Below are 17659 nucleotides of genomic sequence, written 5' to 3'. Positions count from 1 at the left end.
TGACACATTTTTGAAGTGATAATTGCAGTTCTGTGTAATGTTCATCTTCCAATTTTCACCTGAATGCAGGTGCTGATGAATCTCCTTCATATATGTTGTGAAGTATAAAGTAAGATGAAGAAAAATCATGAAGATAGTTTGACCCTAACAAATCTCTGGCTAATATTTTTTCTTGAGCATCAAAATTGAAAATAAGTACCATTTGTTTTATGGCAGATGGATTGCTCATTCAGGGGAAGGAAAAAAACCTGTTATTTTTTTTCAATAAATGTACCACTCTAATTTTATCAAATATGTAGCATATAAACATTTTATGAGTTGAAGCTGTATTTTAAAAGTTTTAATTCTCTGCTTTTTATAACTTACTTTTCTAACATCACTAGAGTTTATTTAAAGTGCAGTAATTCTCCCCTGAAGTGGAGGTCCAATTCATAATACCTCAACCTTATAAGGAGAAACGTCTTTACTTCCTAATCTGAAAAGTAAGGAGTACACCATCTCCTTTTGACCATTGTTCTCTTGTAACAAACTGCCTTGTCTAATAAAAATGAAGGATTTAGCTCTACAGGCAAATAGAGAGGATGTGCTTTTACATCAGGATAACTAATACAAAACCAACCAGAAGGAAGTCCAATAATCGTATCCAAAAATTTATTTTATGTTCCAGTGATATGTCAACCAGTCTGAGGGAAGTTTAATAGGAAAATACATGAAGAAGGTATTTCATGGATTGAAAAGGAGCTATAAGCTACAAACATTTCACTTACTTACTTTGATTATTGCTGTTCAGGCTGGAAGCTGAGAACTAAGAACAGGCCAGTGCAGGAAGGCGTTAAAAATATATGTTATCCTTGATCTAGAAGCTGCAGATACTGCCATGAACTTGACAAAGTGCATCCTTCTGGGAGCTAACGTTCATGTAGGGGGGAAGACAGATAATAATGCCAAAGACAAATCAGATAATAGAAAGGTCCTGAAAAGTGTAATCAAAATGGTAAAAATAGGTTCTATGGCAGAGGGTGATATGGGGGCCTGGCAGGCTACACATATTATGGACCTAGTGAAAAATGAAAATGTAGAGCCCTTGATCAAACAGGGAACATTTTTTTCCTTTGTTTTTTAGTCTTTCTTTACCTGCCATGGTGTTTTTTCTTTATCATTTAATGCCTTGCTCACTTAGACACAGGGTACTTCCAGGTTGAGTGCAGACCCTCACAGGTACTGAGGGCATTGCCCTATAACTCCAACTTGGCGCTTGGAAGTAGAAGGAAATGAAGTTAGGTAGAGTCCATTAACAATTCATACTGTCCTATACAATATACCGAGCGCTTATAAGTATGACCTTGATCTAGGAGACTGAAAACTCCTTATGGATGTGACTGAGTTTATTTAATTTGCCCTATGAAATATTTATAAAATGGTACACTATAGTACAGTGTTTCCAAGCTATGCTTTTGTTCTTACTTGGGGGAGAAAAATAATCAAAGGAATTCATATCTCCTTCACAATTTTTATTTTGCTTCTGGTTAAATTTGTTTTATTTACTTTGATTTAACCATGTATTTTTAAAGTTTTTATGTGACTTAATTTCAATGTCAGATTCAGCATAATCTTTTATAGGGTATAGCCCTTGCCCATAAAGAACATTGCATATTCTCACTTTAGGTTAAAGGTACTCTAAATTTTCCCAGTGGGTTTCGTCTCTAGTTTCTCCCTGTTATACTTTCTAGCACACACATTATTTTCTTTTAATATACAAACATGGTCTGTCATTTTACTATTCAAAAGCCTTTATTGAGGACATTTTGCACATGGAATAACAGCCATTGATTGTGATGGGTAACTTGATGGCAAAGGGTCTCAGACTATGCTTGTCATGGAATCCATGCTGTAGCTCTCTGGTGCTCTCCTTAGCACTGAACAATCTTAAACTTCCTGCCCCTAAGCCTTTGTTCAAACTGATTCCCTTCTCTTGGGATGATTTCTTCCTCATTCTCTTTTCCAGCCCTTTATATCTTCCTATCATGGCTTCTTACATATCAGTATATATGTTCCACCTCTTGCAAAGAGCCTTCCTAAGTTCCTTTTATGGAAATTCATCTCCCTGTCCTCCTTAACACCTCTTTCTCTCTATAGACACACACACACACACACACACACACACACACACACACACTTTGTGCTTTTGTTTTTCAATTATTCAGGTAAAGTCATACATTTTTAGTACTCAATCATATTTATTCACCATCAATATAGAATTTCTGGGTCAGCAGGTATATCCCCCTAATGTACTCTATGTCCACGCCTTGTTTGTGCTCTTCTCTATAACTGAAATACCTTTTTCCCTTTGCTCATTTATCCATGTTGAGCCTATCTACCAGTGTGTATCTTGTTACCAATTTTATGATTTTCCTATTTTAGGCACTTGTTCTGTCTTTCACTACAAAATTCAGGAAAGACAGGGCTAAGCAGAAACACTAGTACGTAGATAATTATTGATGGATATAATTAATGTTTACATTTTGGTGAGAAAACAAGAAATTCATTTTTTTCTTTATTATGCTTTTTCTTTTCTTTTTTTTTTTTTTTTTAAGAAACGATCAGGTTTTTTTCTGGAAAGTAAGCCAACATACCAGCTTTGGAAGGCAGGGTACTACATAGTAGTATACTTTCCAGAGAAAGACATCACTATTCTTTGGGATAAAAAGACAACCATCCATATCAAAGTTGGACCACAGTGGAGGGTAAGTCAGCCTATTTGGTAGGTCAATCCAAATGAGATGCAAAAAATGAAATTACATTTACCTTTTGATGTTTTACAGAAATAAAATGATTGATGTTTTCCTTTAAGAAATAAGTTATATTTTCAGAATTACTAACTCAGACCCCAGAGAAGAACAACTTTACCAAGTGCTGTATACAGTTCTTTTTTACTTCAACTTTACAGTATCCAGTTTTTCAAAGTTACTTAGGTCAGGTTCTTTTTTTCCCATTCCCTGCAGCATGGTTATTTGATATGTTTGTAGTAGAGTTAGATTCATTTATTACAGTTTGCATTCCATCTTTTCCTCCATATTCTGGATATTTTTTTTAAGTTTACATACAGTAAAATTCTAAAAAAAATGTAAAATAATTTACTTTTGTGGTCTGCAGTTCTATGGATTTTAACAAATGCATGGAGTTGTGTATCCACCACCACAGTTCTAGATAGAACAGATCCATCAATTCCCAGATTTCTCACATGTTGCCTCTTTGTTGTCAACTCCTACTTCCAACCCCTCACCCTTGGCAACCATTGATCTATTTTCCATCTGCATAGTTCTGCCTTTTCTGGATACAGTAGAAATGAAATCATGCAATCTATAGCCTTTTGGGTCTGGCTTCTTTGACTTGGCAAAATACATTCAAGATTCATCCATATTGTTGAATGAATTAATTGTTTGTTCCTATACACTGCTAAGTGGTACTCTGTTGTATGGATGTATTAGTTTGTATTATCCATTAATGGTTGAAGATTCAATCTGGGTTGTTTACAATTTTTGTCAATTTATATTTTACATTGTTTTAACTATTGTTTACTGTTAAATATTGTACTAGATATTATTAAATATTTTTATTATTTTAGATATTTAAAATTTTATTAAACATTTAAAATTTATATGTTAGGGTTGTTTTTGAAACGTTGATATAGTTTTAAAAATCCACTTTATCTGAAATTGAAATTGAAACTCATGGATATAATCTGTGGCAAGTTAGGGAAAAATGGGGATAGTAATAACAAATTCTTATAAAACTAGAAAATATACATATTTTAAAATATTTTAAAATGTTATAAACTTAAGATATGATTGTATATTGAAGTCATTTTCTTTCAGCCCTAAGCAAAATAAAGCCCCCAAATCTATTCCTAGGTGTTTGCTGGCATCTTGCATTTCTTTGATGAAGATGAAGTAGTTTAGTCATTGCCATACTTCTTCAGCTATGTTTTCTGCCATTGTCTACCATGTATCCTCCCTTCCTTACTTTTTTGAAAACAAATTAACCATTTATTCTTCTACATCTTCCCTTACTTTTACTGCTGCCTTAAATTTTGGGGTGAGCAGTAGCAGAAGAGGCCACTGTCTTTGAATAGGTATTGCGGCTTCTGAGAGCAGAGGCACCATGGTAAGCAGTGGCCTTGGCAGTTGCAATCCCAAGGTTATTGTCAGCTTTGCTGGAGGCATGGGCAGCCAACTTTACCATTAACAAAGGGCTGCGTTCCATTCTTCAGTACATGAGGGGAGAGGTCAGTTTGTTTAATTTCAAAGCTTAAGGAGGATTTTCATTGATTTTGGAATCTCGTTCTTCCCTGTACTCTTAATCCACCTCCCTCCCCAAGAGAAAAGTTTTTCACATTATTTGAGAAAATGCAGTGGACATTGTTGATGTGGATAATCCATATGGCACTTGCAGTAACCACTGCATAACCCATAACAAACTTTATAAAAATTAGGTAAGATGTGGATTTCATTTATTGTGTCTCATGGTGGCATGGTATATGAATATAGAGTTAACGTTTTCTTTAAAAGTTATGCTTTGAGTGTTTTGGCTTTTCAAAGTACGACCTAAAGAAAGATAAATTATTTCTATGGTTTCAACATTTATAGTCTTAGAAAACCTTAAACATAATAGGAAGTGGATCTTTCATCATTAAAATGTAAATATGTAAATATACACAGAATATGTATATATATACACATATTTGTATATACACACTCAGACATATACTGTAATGTTTGTATTATACTTGTACAAATACTGTAGTGTTTGTATTATACTTTTCCAAGTTACTTATATTATTAGTTATATCAATACTAATACAATGGTAAGTGTGAATAGATAAACTTTGGGGTATGGAAAAACATTTTTGAGAATCTAAAATAACTGTTAAATATAATTAAATAGACATGAAATTCCACCTTCTTGAAACATTTTTAAAATGATTATTGTGGAAATTCTTAAAATGTCTATTTTAAATCTCTTGAAAATTTCAGTGAATATTAGTTCTTAAATGTTAAAATGAATATAGAATATTTCATGATAATTTTCTTTTACTTTAGGGCAAATTATCAGGATTATGTGGAAACTTTGACAAATGTACTTCAAATGATATGACCACATCCAATAACTTAGAAGTGAGAAATGCCCAGGTATTTGGAGATAGTTGGGCATTAGGACAGGTAAGTGGAATATATGTATTTTAGAACTAAACAAATATTTTTTGTTGTATTTATCCACTAAAACATTTTATCCTTGCAGAAAAATTTATTTAGGTAATACTATTTTATGTAATATTTGTGCAGTAATTCATAGTTGACAAACTCAAACTACTTTCACATTTAATTTCTCATGTAATCCTGTGACAGTCTTATAATGTAAAGGGTGTTGACTCCATATTATAGATGAAGAAATTGAGACTCAGGAAGGTTAAATGACTTGTCTAATATTATATATCCAGAAAGCCGCAGGAGTGACTTTCGAATTCACATCTTCTAATCTCATGCTTTTCCTTTCACTGCAAAATTCTCTTTATTTGTATTTCTAATGATGTATCTTTTGTCAACTCAAGGTAATGAATAAATGAAGGCAGTATTTCTTAACATTTGCTCTCCAGACATGGCTGGATGTGGGATGGGGAGGGGTAGGGAGTGGATTTGTGGCCAACTTACCTTGGGGAGCAGTTAGAATAAATTAAGTCAGGCATATTTCTTTTTTGAAGGATTTCTTGAGGCATTATATTCCTCTAAGGGAGGGATGTGTTTGAAGGGATTCCCGAACTTACTGACACAGAACTTACATTTTTGTGTATTAGTTATCAAGGAAATAGTTTTCTATGGGACACAATCTGAGAAATGCTGAACTCAGAAAACAGTCAAACTGGAAATTTGTTCTACTCTTTTCTTCTACTTTTTTTTTTAACCTATTTTTTTTCTAACTGAAAGTAGTGTCTGCAACTACAATTTCCTGGTTGGTTACTGTTTGGTTAGTTGCCTTACTATTTTGCCTAATTTACTAATATATCTAAATCTTTTTATAAAAATAAAAGGGGATTGGGGTTAAATATTCATCCAATTTAGTAAAATTTAAGCAGTATATTTCATAGTGGTCTACATCGGAAAGTATAAAGATTTTATTTTTTAAAATATAAAATGAATTAAGGAATATCTAATTTATAATAATACTTAAATATTTGGACTCATCAAAGAATTTTAGACTCATTAATACCTAATGGACAAAGCTGAAAATAAAAAAAATTCATTCAGTAAGTTCTATTTAGCACTTAATGTTTTCCAGGATATATGAACACATAATATTATTAAAACATAGCCACTGCCCTTAGGAATTTAGAGTCTAGTCTAGCAGACGAGGTAGAAAAACTTAACAATGGAAATATGAGACAGGTGCTTGGATAGAGGTGTATACAGCATGGAGTTCGTGATGGTCAAAGGAAGGTTCCCCAAGAAGGTGCCATTGAGCTGACTCCTACAAGACTCATAAGAGCTATACAAGTGAAGATGATGGGAAAGAGTGCAGCAGCAAAGGAGGGAGCATCCCTTTAGAACGTGTCAGGAAGACTGGAGTGAGTATGGTGCCTAACAGGAATTTTAAGAAGTTCAATATGGCTGTGGTGGAAGGTTTGAAGTAGGGAATGGCTGGAATGCAAAATATGAAGCTGCAAAATATGTGTGCTAGGATCTAGACTCGAAGGCCCTAAATTAGTTAGGCTCTTATAATCCAGCTAAGAAATGTTAAATCAGTGAAGATTTAGAAAACTATCTAAGTCTGAGAGACATCTGAAACATCAGCATCTTTTGAAAGGACTGCATAAGGAAAGATGAATTTGGAGAATTCAGGAATGCCTCCCATCTTCCTGGCTTATTGCATAGACACTAGTGCTCTTCCAGGAGACAGGGCACAGAGGAAGGTGGGTGGTAGGGGACAGTGGGGACAGGACAATGGTGTAAGATAAGTACATTTTAGAATGTGTTGAGAGAGAAGTGACAGATATTTATGTGGAAATGTCCCAATTTTTGAGATCTCAGAAAAGAGATATGGGCTGGAAATATGGATTTGGTAGTTACTATCATATTCAGGTTGCTGAAGGCATGAGAAGTGTATAGAATGAAAAAAATAGAGATTTGAAGGTCAAGTCTTGCAGAGAAGGGAGGTGGAAGGAGGATGAAGAGTGGCAGCAAATGAACTAGGAGGAAACCCTAGTGGTGCCACCGGAAACACATGAGAGACATGTAAGAAGGGTAAAGTATGAAACAGAATCAAAGACAGCGAAAGGGCAAGTGAGGTGAAGATGGAAAAGTTGCCTTTATTTTTAGTAACGATATCAATGATGGCCTTCTCCAGGCCAGTTTCAGGGAGGTGGATTAGAAGAGGCAGAGACCGAATTGTTTAGTATGTGGGAGGTGAGCCTGTAGACACTTGAGTGTATGCAACTCCTCAGAGGATGGCTTGTGACAGAAATGAAGGACGTGAAAATTAAAGGAAAGAGAATAATTTGCTTAGGCAATTTTTTTAGTCATGTAATGCTGCACTTGACAGTTTAAAAAAGATTTACCTTCACTCTCTAATATTTTCATGATTTTAATAGTAAATTTAGTTGCTTTCAAAGATAATATATACTATTAACACTGAGCTGGCCGAGCACAGGTGCTTTAGGTAAAGTCTGTCCAGAAGAATGTGAATATATTAGGTATGATTGTGGTGGATGAAGTCAGATTAGGTTACTCTGGTTTCAGCTTCAGAAATCACCCCTTAAAAACATTCTTTTCTCTTTTTCCGCAGTGTGAAACCCCAACTGAATTATTTAAACCCTGTGAGGCACATCAAAACAAATTTCCTTATGCCAAGAAAGAATGCTCCATTTTGTACAGTGATGTTTTTGCTCCTTGTCGCAATGTGGTAAATGAATGCTTTACTAAACTTTCCAATTTAAACAAGTACTGCTGTATTTATAATATTGAGATGAACAGGACAAATAATTTAGCTACCCATTGGCTTTTCAGGTATACTACCTAACCCTTGTTAGGAAGACAAATTTGGGAGTTTGTTTTTCTGTGGCACTGACACATTTAGTTGATTTACATTCTTCCTGACTCCATCTTATTTAACAGCATATATAATGCTTGTTAATGATCTATTTCAGTTTATGAAACATTTTTACGTCCATAATCAAAGCCATAAATGACTGATCAAAGCCATAAATGCTTATTTTTCTTCAGATGACACTACCAAATGGGCATTCTTCTCCTTAACCCAAAGTATAGTTTAAAAGTATTATTAGTGACACATTTAAAATGGTTTTAGAAGCACATCCCAAGATTGAATGTAATTTATTTAGAAATTTAACTTTTAAAATGTCTTTCCAACATAATAATTTTAGGTTCCAATAGAAGTTGTAAAAATAGTTTAAGATATTATTAAAAACTAAGCAAAAGTACATTTGTAAGCAGAACATTCTTTTAATGCCATGCGAATATGCCAATAAAGAAACAGTGAGCTTCTACAGATATTAATCTGTTGTATTGCAGATGTTGAAGTTATATTTGTTAGTCCCGTTACCTGTGTTGCTAGTTCTTTGATCTTACATTTGCCTAATAAATTCCTTTGGATGAATAGAAGTTTGAGATATTGAGAACTCTCTAGGTGGCAGTGTTAAGCTGATAATAGCAAATTTTGAAAATCTACCAGTTAGTTTTCTTTTAGAAGGTTGAATTTTAATCAGTTATAGTTAGTAGTTTTTGAAATTAATTTATCTTTCACTTCATTTTCAGATTGATGTTACTTCTTTTGCCAAAAATTGTCATGAAGACACGTGTAACTGTAACCTTGGTGGGGATTGTGAATGTTTATGCACAAGTGTAGCAGCGTATGCGTACAAGTGTTGTCAGGAAGGGGTTTCTGTTCACTGGAGATCATCTACTATTTGTTGTGAGTATCCTCTCAGGGCATCATCATTAGGTGGGAACCTTATGAAGAGATTCATATTGTCTTATCTTAGAAGCGATACCATGGACTCATGGAAATAGAATTTCTTTAAGATGAGTAAATTTTATATTCTTTTGACAATGCAGATAAATTGTAGTATAGCTAAAGGATTTATAAAAGAAACTTTGAAGTAAGTTTTTCTGTTCTGTGTTAGACTGTTATGACTGTAACATTTGAACTACAAATTATTTACATACCATTTTCAGAGATACTGTTTATGACTATTTCTCTTATGGCTATGAAATTCCACTGTTCTAATGATAAGAGACATAGTTTTAAAAACATCATTTTGAATTTGCGTTCAGATTTGACTCTAAACTTTTCATTTACTTGTGTAGATAGTAAGTCATCTGATGAACAGCTTATGATTTTAACACTTTCAGTGGACATCTATAAATTGGCAGATATATTTGCCTACCTATAAAATAAGCTTAGGAAATTTAATGAATTATTACAGAGCACTCTTAAAGAATCCTCTTTGCTCAGAGAAAACTCGCAAATAATGATGTCGTTCTGAGTTCTTTCACTTTGTCATTGATAAACCATATCTTGCATATATTGAGATAAGTGGTGAGATCCTTATTTAGTTTAACATTTCTTCTTTTTTCCTTTTAGCACTCGATTGTGACTATTACAATGAAGGTATGTGACATTTAAAGAATATCACTATAGTATTCTATTAAATATATCTTCAGATTCAAAATTCTTGAACAAGTTTGCTGGGAACAAGGTATGAAGTGTTCATAATTTGGCATACAGTTAACCCTTGAACAAGGAGGGGGCTAGGGGCGCCAACCCTCTGTGCAATTGAAAATCCATGTATGGCTGTGTAGAGAGGAAAAGATGATTTTCAGGAGAAGAAGATACAGTCTGAAGGTAGGAAGTTGGGAACGTATACATTTAGGGAATGGCAAGTGAGCCAGGAAGGATTAGAGACGTAAGAAGGAAACTGAGGTAGAGCTGAGTCCCCTGGGCTGAGTCACAGGACAGTTTCCAGGACTTTCTGAATGGAGATTTAGTGGTCTTCTAATAACGCACTACCTCTGCTGGGAACCAAAAGCTATAGTGTGGTTGTCATTAACTGCAGCTGAAGTCAGATCTGGATTAGAGTCCACTCTCTGTCACGTATGAACATTGTGAACCTGGTTAAGTCATTTAAGTTTAATTATTTTGTTTATTTCTATGTTTGTTGTGAGCTTAGATGAGACACTGTATGTCACCTATACTGCTGGAACAAAATAAAGCCTTATTAAATGGTGCTGTTATAACTAAAAAAAAAAAAAATGAAAATCCATGTATGGTTTATAGTCACCCTGTGTTATCTGCAATTCTGCATCTTCAGATTCAACCAACCATGGATTGTGTACTACTGTAGTATTTACTCTTGAAACAAATCTGCGTATAAGTGGACTTGCACAGTTCAAACCCATGTTGTTTAAGTGCCAACTGTATGACTCAATGAAAGCCATTGCCTTCTAAAATGTATCTAAATTTCTAAGTATTTGTGCTAAAATTTATTCCCTTTAAAATAAAAGTGTTGTAACTAAGTTCTCAGCACCTAGGAGGCTCTCAGTAGTTTTTGAATAACATGAATGAATGAATGAGTAAAGCTAGCTAATTTTTTAGGTTAAAAGGATGAAAGATATATACCAAATGTATACCTTTTACCATTATGAATAAATATGGACATTATTCAAACTTTTATTATGTTGTGGAAATCAAAGAAACAAACTATAATATAGGAATTTATTTAGCCATCATTTTAGGCAAAATAATTATTTATATCTTATCAGAATGAGAACTTACTGATTTAGTAATAATGAAAATCTAGTCTCCCAAGCATTCAGATTTGCAATGGGAAGTCTAAGAGGAGGTGCTGCCTAAAACTAAGGCATAGATGTAAGAGACAGAGAATTATATCCTCATTGAAAATGCCAGACATTAGCAGAATTGAAGCCTGCTTTTTGTCAAACCTATTTAATGAGGAAGGCGTAGCCACTTAAACCTAATTCAGACAAATAAAATGATCCAGGGAAGTGTCCACTTTGACGGTAACTGGACAAAAACCCATGATGAGTAGGTTAGAGTAACAGTTATAGGAAAGCTGATCTATTAAAGAAAAAAACCAAACAACCAATGCAAAGTATTTTCCATGACTTATTGAGCCAGGAAGAAATCTGTCAGCTGTAAAAGTACAAAGAAAGCCAGAAAATTTTAGTAAAATAGAGATGATGAATTAAAAAGAAAATGGACATTTTAGTCTTTGGTTGTTTCTGTTATATCTTTGGAAGTTTGAAGAGGAAAAAAATCCCACATTTAAAAAATTCTGTGTTTGTTAAAGAAAATCTAAACTAAACATATTTCCCGCACCACACCCACTCCACATCAGTCCTTTGGATTCCATGCTTAAGATGAGACTGATTGCCTAATATTAAGTACCTAATAATAAAAATGGCTTTTGTTGTGTTAACTATACCTATATCATATAATTTAAGCTTCAAAATATGCCTGAAAGACATAACATTATTATTATCATTATTAACACTTACAAAGGAGGAAATTGAGGCATAGGTGAATTAAATAACTTAGTCAAAGTCGTTTAGCCAAAATGTGGTAAATGGATTTATAAACAATCTAAGTTCAGAACCCATGAGCTTGATCTCCATGCTACACTGCCTAGTTATGGTTAGCACATCCTAGTCTAGGAATGATCACCGCACGTCGTTATCATATGCTGTACACAACGTACACAGACAGCAAGTTGAGAAAACGCTCCAATAACTTCCTCGCTTAAGAATTCCTTCCTCACACAGTTCTGCTGTGAAAATCTCCATCTGTGCCTTTGTACTTTCTGGCGTTCCTTCAGCAGGCCCTTGGAAACAGAAGCAGAATTTTCTATGAATATTGAATTTCTGCCTCTTACTGCTTGGTACATTTTGCTTTTTGTCAATAAGTCTGCTGCACTTCTACTGATGGTTTTTTTTCCTAATGTGTTACAAGATTCTTCAAACCAGTTCTTCTAGTTTCATTTGTAATACTGTATTGGTAGTATTCAGAGGGTGAACACGGGGCGTTCGGCCTTCATGAGACCCACGAGAGACAGAGATTCTGTTTCCTATGATCAAAGTAATAGGGAACAGAGTCAACCTGCCAAGGAGAGGAAGAGTTGTGAAAGTAATGTGATCAAGGTAGATAATTGAACGGGAATAAAGAATTGTGAAAGTTGTTGATAGTAATAAAAAGAAAAAAGTTTTAAATGAGCATTCTTCATTTGTTTCATCTCAAATAATTTCACAACTATTGTAAACTTACCTAGTCTTCTTTGGACATTCATAGCTGGCATTTTTCTCTGGACACTATGTTATTAAAATACTTAAATTATTCAAAGCAAATGCAGAGATAAATGATTGTGATTCTGTAGGAGGAAAAAAATTTTTAAAGTAGGAAAATTCAGAGGTTACTACTGAGATAAGTTCAATAATCCTTCACACAATGACTGTTTCTAGTATCTTCATTTTTATGGCATTTGCTAAAAATATAAATGTTCTATTGCTGTAGGGAGTTAAGACTTCAAGATCCTGCTAAAAATTGTTGTGCAAGTTTTAAGTTCAGAGTGATTTTATTAGATCAGATATTCTTAATACTGTGCTTAAATAATAACTACAGGAAATGATTGCTTTTAGTAGACAGTGAAATTATAATTCTCCCTGCAGAAAATTAATGATAAAGTCAGTGACTTTTGTCCCTCAATTGCTAGTGAAAATGCAGGAAAACAATTCAGACACAAGATATCCATCGACTGGGAATCAATTCAGGAGCTTTCGATTTTTATACAAATGGATTTCTCAGATGACAGTTGTCTCTTCAGGTTGCTGTAGGAAGGTACTTGTGCAGTAGGGGAGAGAATATTTTGTTTAGTGGTCTATCTCCTTTCTCCTGTTCTTCTCTTGGACATCTGTGAGGGTGCTTGAAGCCCACAAGCTGTAGTTGTATATGTCGTCTTCATTTTGAATTGAATCTCATGATTTACATGTTTATATACCTATTTGTACATTATTTACATATTCACACAAATCTAAATTGGTGTATATTTTCATCTTGGAAGTTTATGTTGCTCTTGTCTTCCCTAGAAAATGAGCTAGTAGGTGGTGGAGACTAATGATATAGTTTTCTTGGGTGTTGTAGACTTTGGCTCATAGAGAAACTGTGCAGGGTATATATTTGTAACAGTGGTGAGGAGTCCATTGTTGCCAGGCTCATAGCGAAATTCTTCCTGCATCTGCTCAGTTCCATCTTGGTGTGGGGGGCAGAGGTTTTCAAAGCTCCATGTGCACTCAGGGTGTCTGAGTCCCTCCTAAAGCTCCTTCCCCATGGCTTAGAGGTGACCCTAGCTGCTCAGTGGTGAAGTGTCTCAGCTGATGACTCAGTGGATGGGACAGCACTTGAAGATTCATCCTATAATCCCTACCTTCTCCTGTTCCTCATGATGGAAATTTTGGTTCTTGCTCTCCTTCCTGTTTGGGAGACTTTGTAACCCTCTAATCCAATTATCTTCTCCCCTTCTCTTAGGCTTCGTTTTCATCCTGAAAGGGGAAAAACCCAGGTTGTGGGTTTCTTTGAATTTTTTTCCATCCATCTTAAGAGTAGTCTGGGAAAGGAAAACTGTCCTTGAGATAAAAATTGGAGAAAAGAGGAAAAGTGAAATTTACTGAGAGCAACCAGATTGTTCTTTTCTGAAACCACCTCTTGCACCTATATTAGCATTTTACATAACTACCACGTAAATATCTACATATATCTGTAAAAGTACACAGCTGATAATTATGTAATTTAGATAATTCAGAAGAAACCTCAAAGTTTTATAGTACCTCACTTATTTTAAAACATTAAACGTCATAGAGATTGGATTGAAGGTAAACTGACGTTGTCATAAAACTTAACGCATCAGTTTATTTTTAATATTAGTGAATTTTAAAATTAATTTATATAGTTTTCTTTATAAGATGAAGTTTGTAGGAATACTACTTTGACTGAGTTTCAGGTTTGGTTCTACACTAAGTAGTTTTTTTTAACTATAGTATATATTTTTCACTTTATATGAAACCATTGAAGTGTATGGAAAGGACAGCATAAGTAACATGACATTTGGCTTCTCTGTTCAGCATCATCTTATTTTCTTCTTTATAGACATACCTCACTGATGTGAGGTAATTCAGTAATCCCCAAAATAGTAAAATATTGTATATCATGTCTGTGAATTCTGTGTTAATGTAATGCAACCTATTAAGGAGAGATGATTTTTAGAAGACTATCAAAATACCTTACCATTGATAGAACTAAGCTTAAGTTTATTGAGAGTAGATTAGAGTCTTGGAATATTAGAGTGAAAGGTTACCTAGACAAACATCTTCAAATAGGTGAGAAAATTTGAGGTCTAGAAAGCTTAAGTCAACCTTTTATCCATCACCACTAGGTATACATGTACATATACATGTACACATACGCAGTCATGTATATATATATTCTAAACTGCATATTCTAAATATGTATATATTCCAAATCAATATAATATATTCTTTTTGAAAAGAGTTGTTATTTTGTTACTGATGAATGTTTAAATGCTCAATAATTTTTGGAGTAGTTTTTGGTATTAGAATTTATTCCATTGAAATGGCAGCTTGAAATGTAAAAATCCTATGCCAACTTATAATTCTCTCATTTGCATTTAACTAGGGCTTGGAGAAGGACCATATATGCTGGCAAGTTATGGGCAGACTGGCCTTATTCTGGGGATCAATATGACCAGTAGAAACATTTTCTCTCTGCCAAGAAGTAGTATTCATGGCAATTTATTTTTTACTTTTATGATCACTCCAGGCCTTTTCAAAGATAAGGCATCGTGTAAGTATAATTTCCAACTGAAAGTAAGAATTTAGTTTTCCATTGACCTTTTTTCATTTATTCATGCAGTAAATATTAATTGGGGAATCTAATATGTTTATGACATTTTTCTAGGTGCTCTAAAGGATTTGAAATAACATAAGACACTGGTGTATGAACTAGCTCTCTCTTTTGTATATAAAATCATTTCTTTGTTTATCTGTTGGCATATATAGATGCAATTAGAATTGCAATTGTTTGGTTGAGTTTTTGGTCCCAAATAAAGCACAGCTTCAGTTTTCATAGCATTAATCACAGAACTTAATTTGAAATTTTTGAAAAATAGTCTTCTGATAATTAACATGTGAAAGATTTTAATGCCAGATTAAAGTTAAAGAAAAAAAGTTGTGATTTAATATCAAGCAAGTTAAGTTAAGACCATAAATCAAAGTCTAGATAGTCATTGAGATGGTCTGTTTTTCTTACGTGGCCTTGTCTGTCGTGGTACCTGGCCCCACACTTACTGGTTTGCCCCTGTACATCTATACTGGTCGTATCCACTTGGCACTTGTTCTGCCTGGTGGTTAGTGTCCCCTTCTGATCCATGATGTTCAGGCTACATTGTTACTATTCTTACCCTGCTTAGAACCATGCATGTTGTGTTCTATAAACTTAGGAAATATTTATTGAATGAATGAATCCGACTTAAGTTTCACTTAATTCAGAGAAATCTCCTGATTTTCCAGTTAAAATAAATTGCTCCATTCTTGTAAAAAGAGCTCCTTTAATTCTTTTTAATCTGTGAAAACACCTATCACAGTCTAAAGTTCTAATTTATATATTAGTTATATATTTTTTCTCTTATAAAAATATCTTTTATTTTTCTTCGCATCTTCCAGTGCTCAGCAGAGGGGTTTGTAAGTTTTAGGCCACAATAAATGCCTTTGGAATCGTTTATTGGATTTGAGAGAGCTCTTCATTGTATGATGTACAAAAATTAATTTTTTTAATAGAAAAATCCTAGTACATTTAAATTAAGGAATTAAGACCTAAAGAAATTAAGGTTTAAGGAATTAAATCTAAAATCTCAATGAAGAAACTTATGCCATGGGTTTTATAAATATAAGGGAAACTTTTAAAGTGCATAACAAAAAAGCATGGCACTTCTCAAATGCTTTGTAGTTGTTCGTTAGCTTTCTCATCATCTCTGGGGAAATAGACAATAATGTTGAGCAAATAGTCTTTTCTTAATGCAGTAAAATCACTTGCAAGAACATTTGCTTATTAAGAATCCAGTGATATTGAAATGCAGCACCATGTTTAAATTGATCTGTTTCTCTATTCTCGTTTTCTTTTCTATCATCCAATTTAGCCATTTGTAGATTTTGTACATTTGAAAATGTTAAAGCTTGCAAGTACAAATGTGTGTCCAATTAACTGTTCAACTATTTGTATGGAATTGTACATTCTGGGGTCCTAAGTTGATAACTTCTTTTTTTCGCCCAAAGACATGATCAATTATTTAAAAATTGGAACTTATCAAAGACTGATTATTTTTGGAGCTGTCACTTTATGCATTGCATTAAAATACTATTTTTTCCTTTAGAGATCTTATAAATCATTTCTGAAATCTTTGAGATTGGCATTAACTATGTATGACAATTGTGCAGTTCTGTTTTTGTCAGCTTTATAAATGAATTTTATGATGCCAGTGCTGATGATCTGCCTTCTCCAGAGAACCCAGGGAGTTGTCAAACACTGCTCTGTTTTACAGCATTGGCACTTGTTTCCTTGGAATCTGCTGAAAGGCCAAACTACTTTCTCTATGTCCATGATGATGACACTCTTATTCTGAAACTGTGGGAGGTGAATTCAGCCTTTCGTCGGAGAGCCACATTTTTTCACCATCAGGACCTCTGGATTCCTGGTTACAGTGCTTTTGAGTTATGCAGCAAGAAAGGCTTTTTCATCATATTGACAGATTCTAGTGCCAAAGCATCAAAATATGATGATTCTGAAGAATTTAAACATTTAAGTAGCTTCAGCATAGAAGGTATGTTTCCTGAGATCTTCAAATACAGATTAAGTAGGTAACTTAAATAATGACAGAATATTTATTAGGTTTTAATTTAAAAATCATTTTTAATTAGTTGCATGACCTTTTATGACCTTAGTAAGTTTCTTAACCTCTCTGCCTCTCAGTTTATGCATCTGTAAAATGGGAGAAATAATAATACCTACTTCATAGGGTTATAGTATCCCATAAGTTAATGTGGTAAATTGTTTAGAATAGCCTTAAATGATGTTATTTTTATGATTGCCTCAATGATTACTTTCAGTGCTGTCTGGGCTTTGGAAACAGAACTTACCCATGTCTCCTTGTTGTCTAGTTTTCTATCTACCTTTTCCTTCATTAGAAGGCAACTTCTCATATAGTTTGATTCTTAATGATAAAGACAATGTGTTTATCTCTGTTCTTTGAATACTATGGAGTCTGGTTCCACTGACCTCTAGAAGATTTTTCTGGTTCAGCAGAATCCTGGTCTTATTTCTAGAGATCCTTGCTGTTCTATAGCTATTGAATTTTCTAAATTTCAAAGAGGAATCCTCACTGCCTTATCCAGTGTTTAAAAGTCATGCTTTATTTTCAAAACCTAAGAGCTCGATATCTGCCTTGAGTCTCCCAAACAAATTTTTTTCATTCTAACAGACTCAGATTCTAAGTCAGTCTAAGAGAGCT

The 17659-nt window shown here is 33.9% G+C and overlaps 1 protein-coding gene across 1 annotated transcript in view; it reads left to right on the top strand.

Moving 5' to 3' along the window:
- The window catches only part of OTOGL (otogelin like), a 149371-nt gene that overhangs the window by 74923 nt on the left and 56789 nt on the right, over window positions 1-17659 (top strand). Inside the window, 7 exon segments of the mRNA XM_060306649.1 lie at window positions 2595-2744; window positions 5100-5219; window positions 7837-7953; window positions 8826-8982; window positions 9655-9681; window positions 14773-14940; window positions 16694-16972. Coding sequence (XP_060162632.1) covers window positions 2595-2744; window positions 5100-5219; window positions 7837-7953; window positions 8826-8982; window positions 9655-9681; window positions 14773-14940; window positions 16694-16972 — 1018 coding nt within the window.

This window comes from Globicephala melas, chromosome 10, assembly GCF_963455315.2.
Source record: "Globicephala melas chromosome 10, mGloMel1.2, whole genome shotgun sequence".
NCBI classification, from domain to species: Eukaryota; Metazoa; Chordata; class Mammalia; order Artiodactyla; family Delphinidae; genus Globicephala; species Globicephala melas.
The sequence above is the reverse complement of the archived record's forward strand: the minus strand, read 5'-3'. Positions and strand labels throughout refer to the sequence as shown.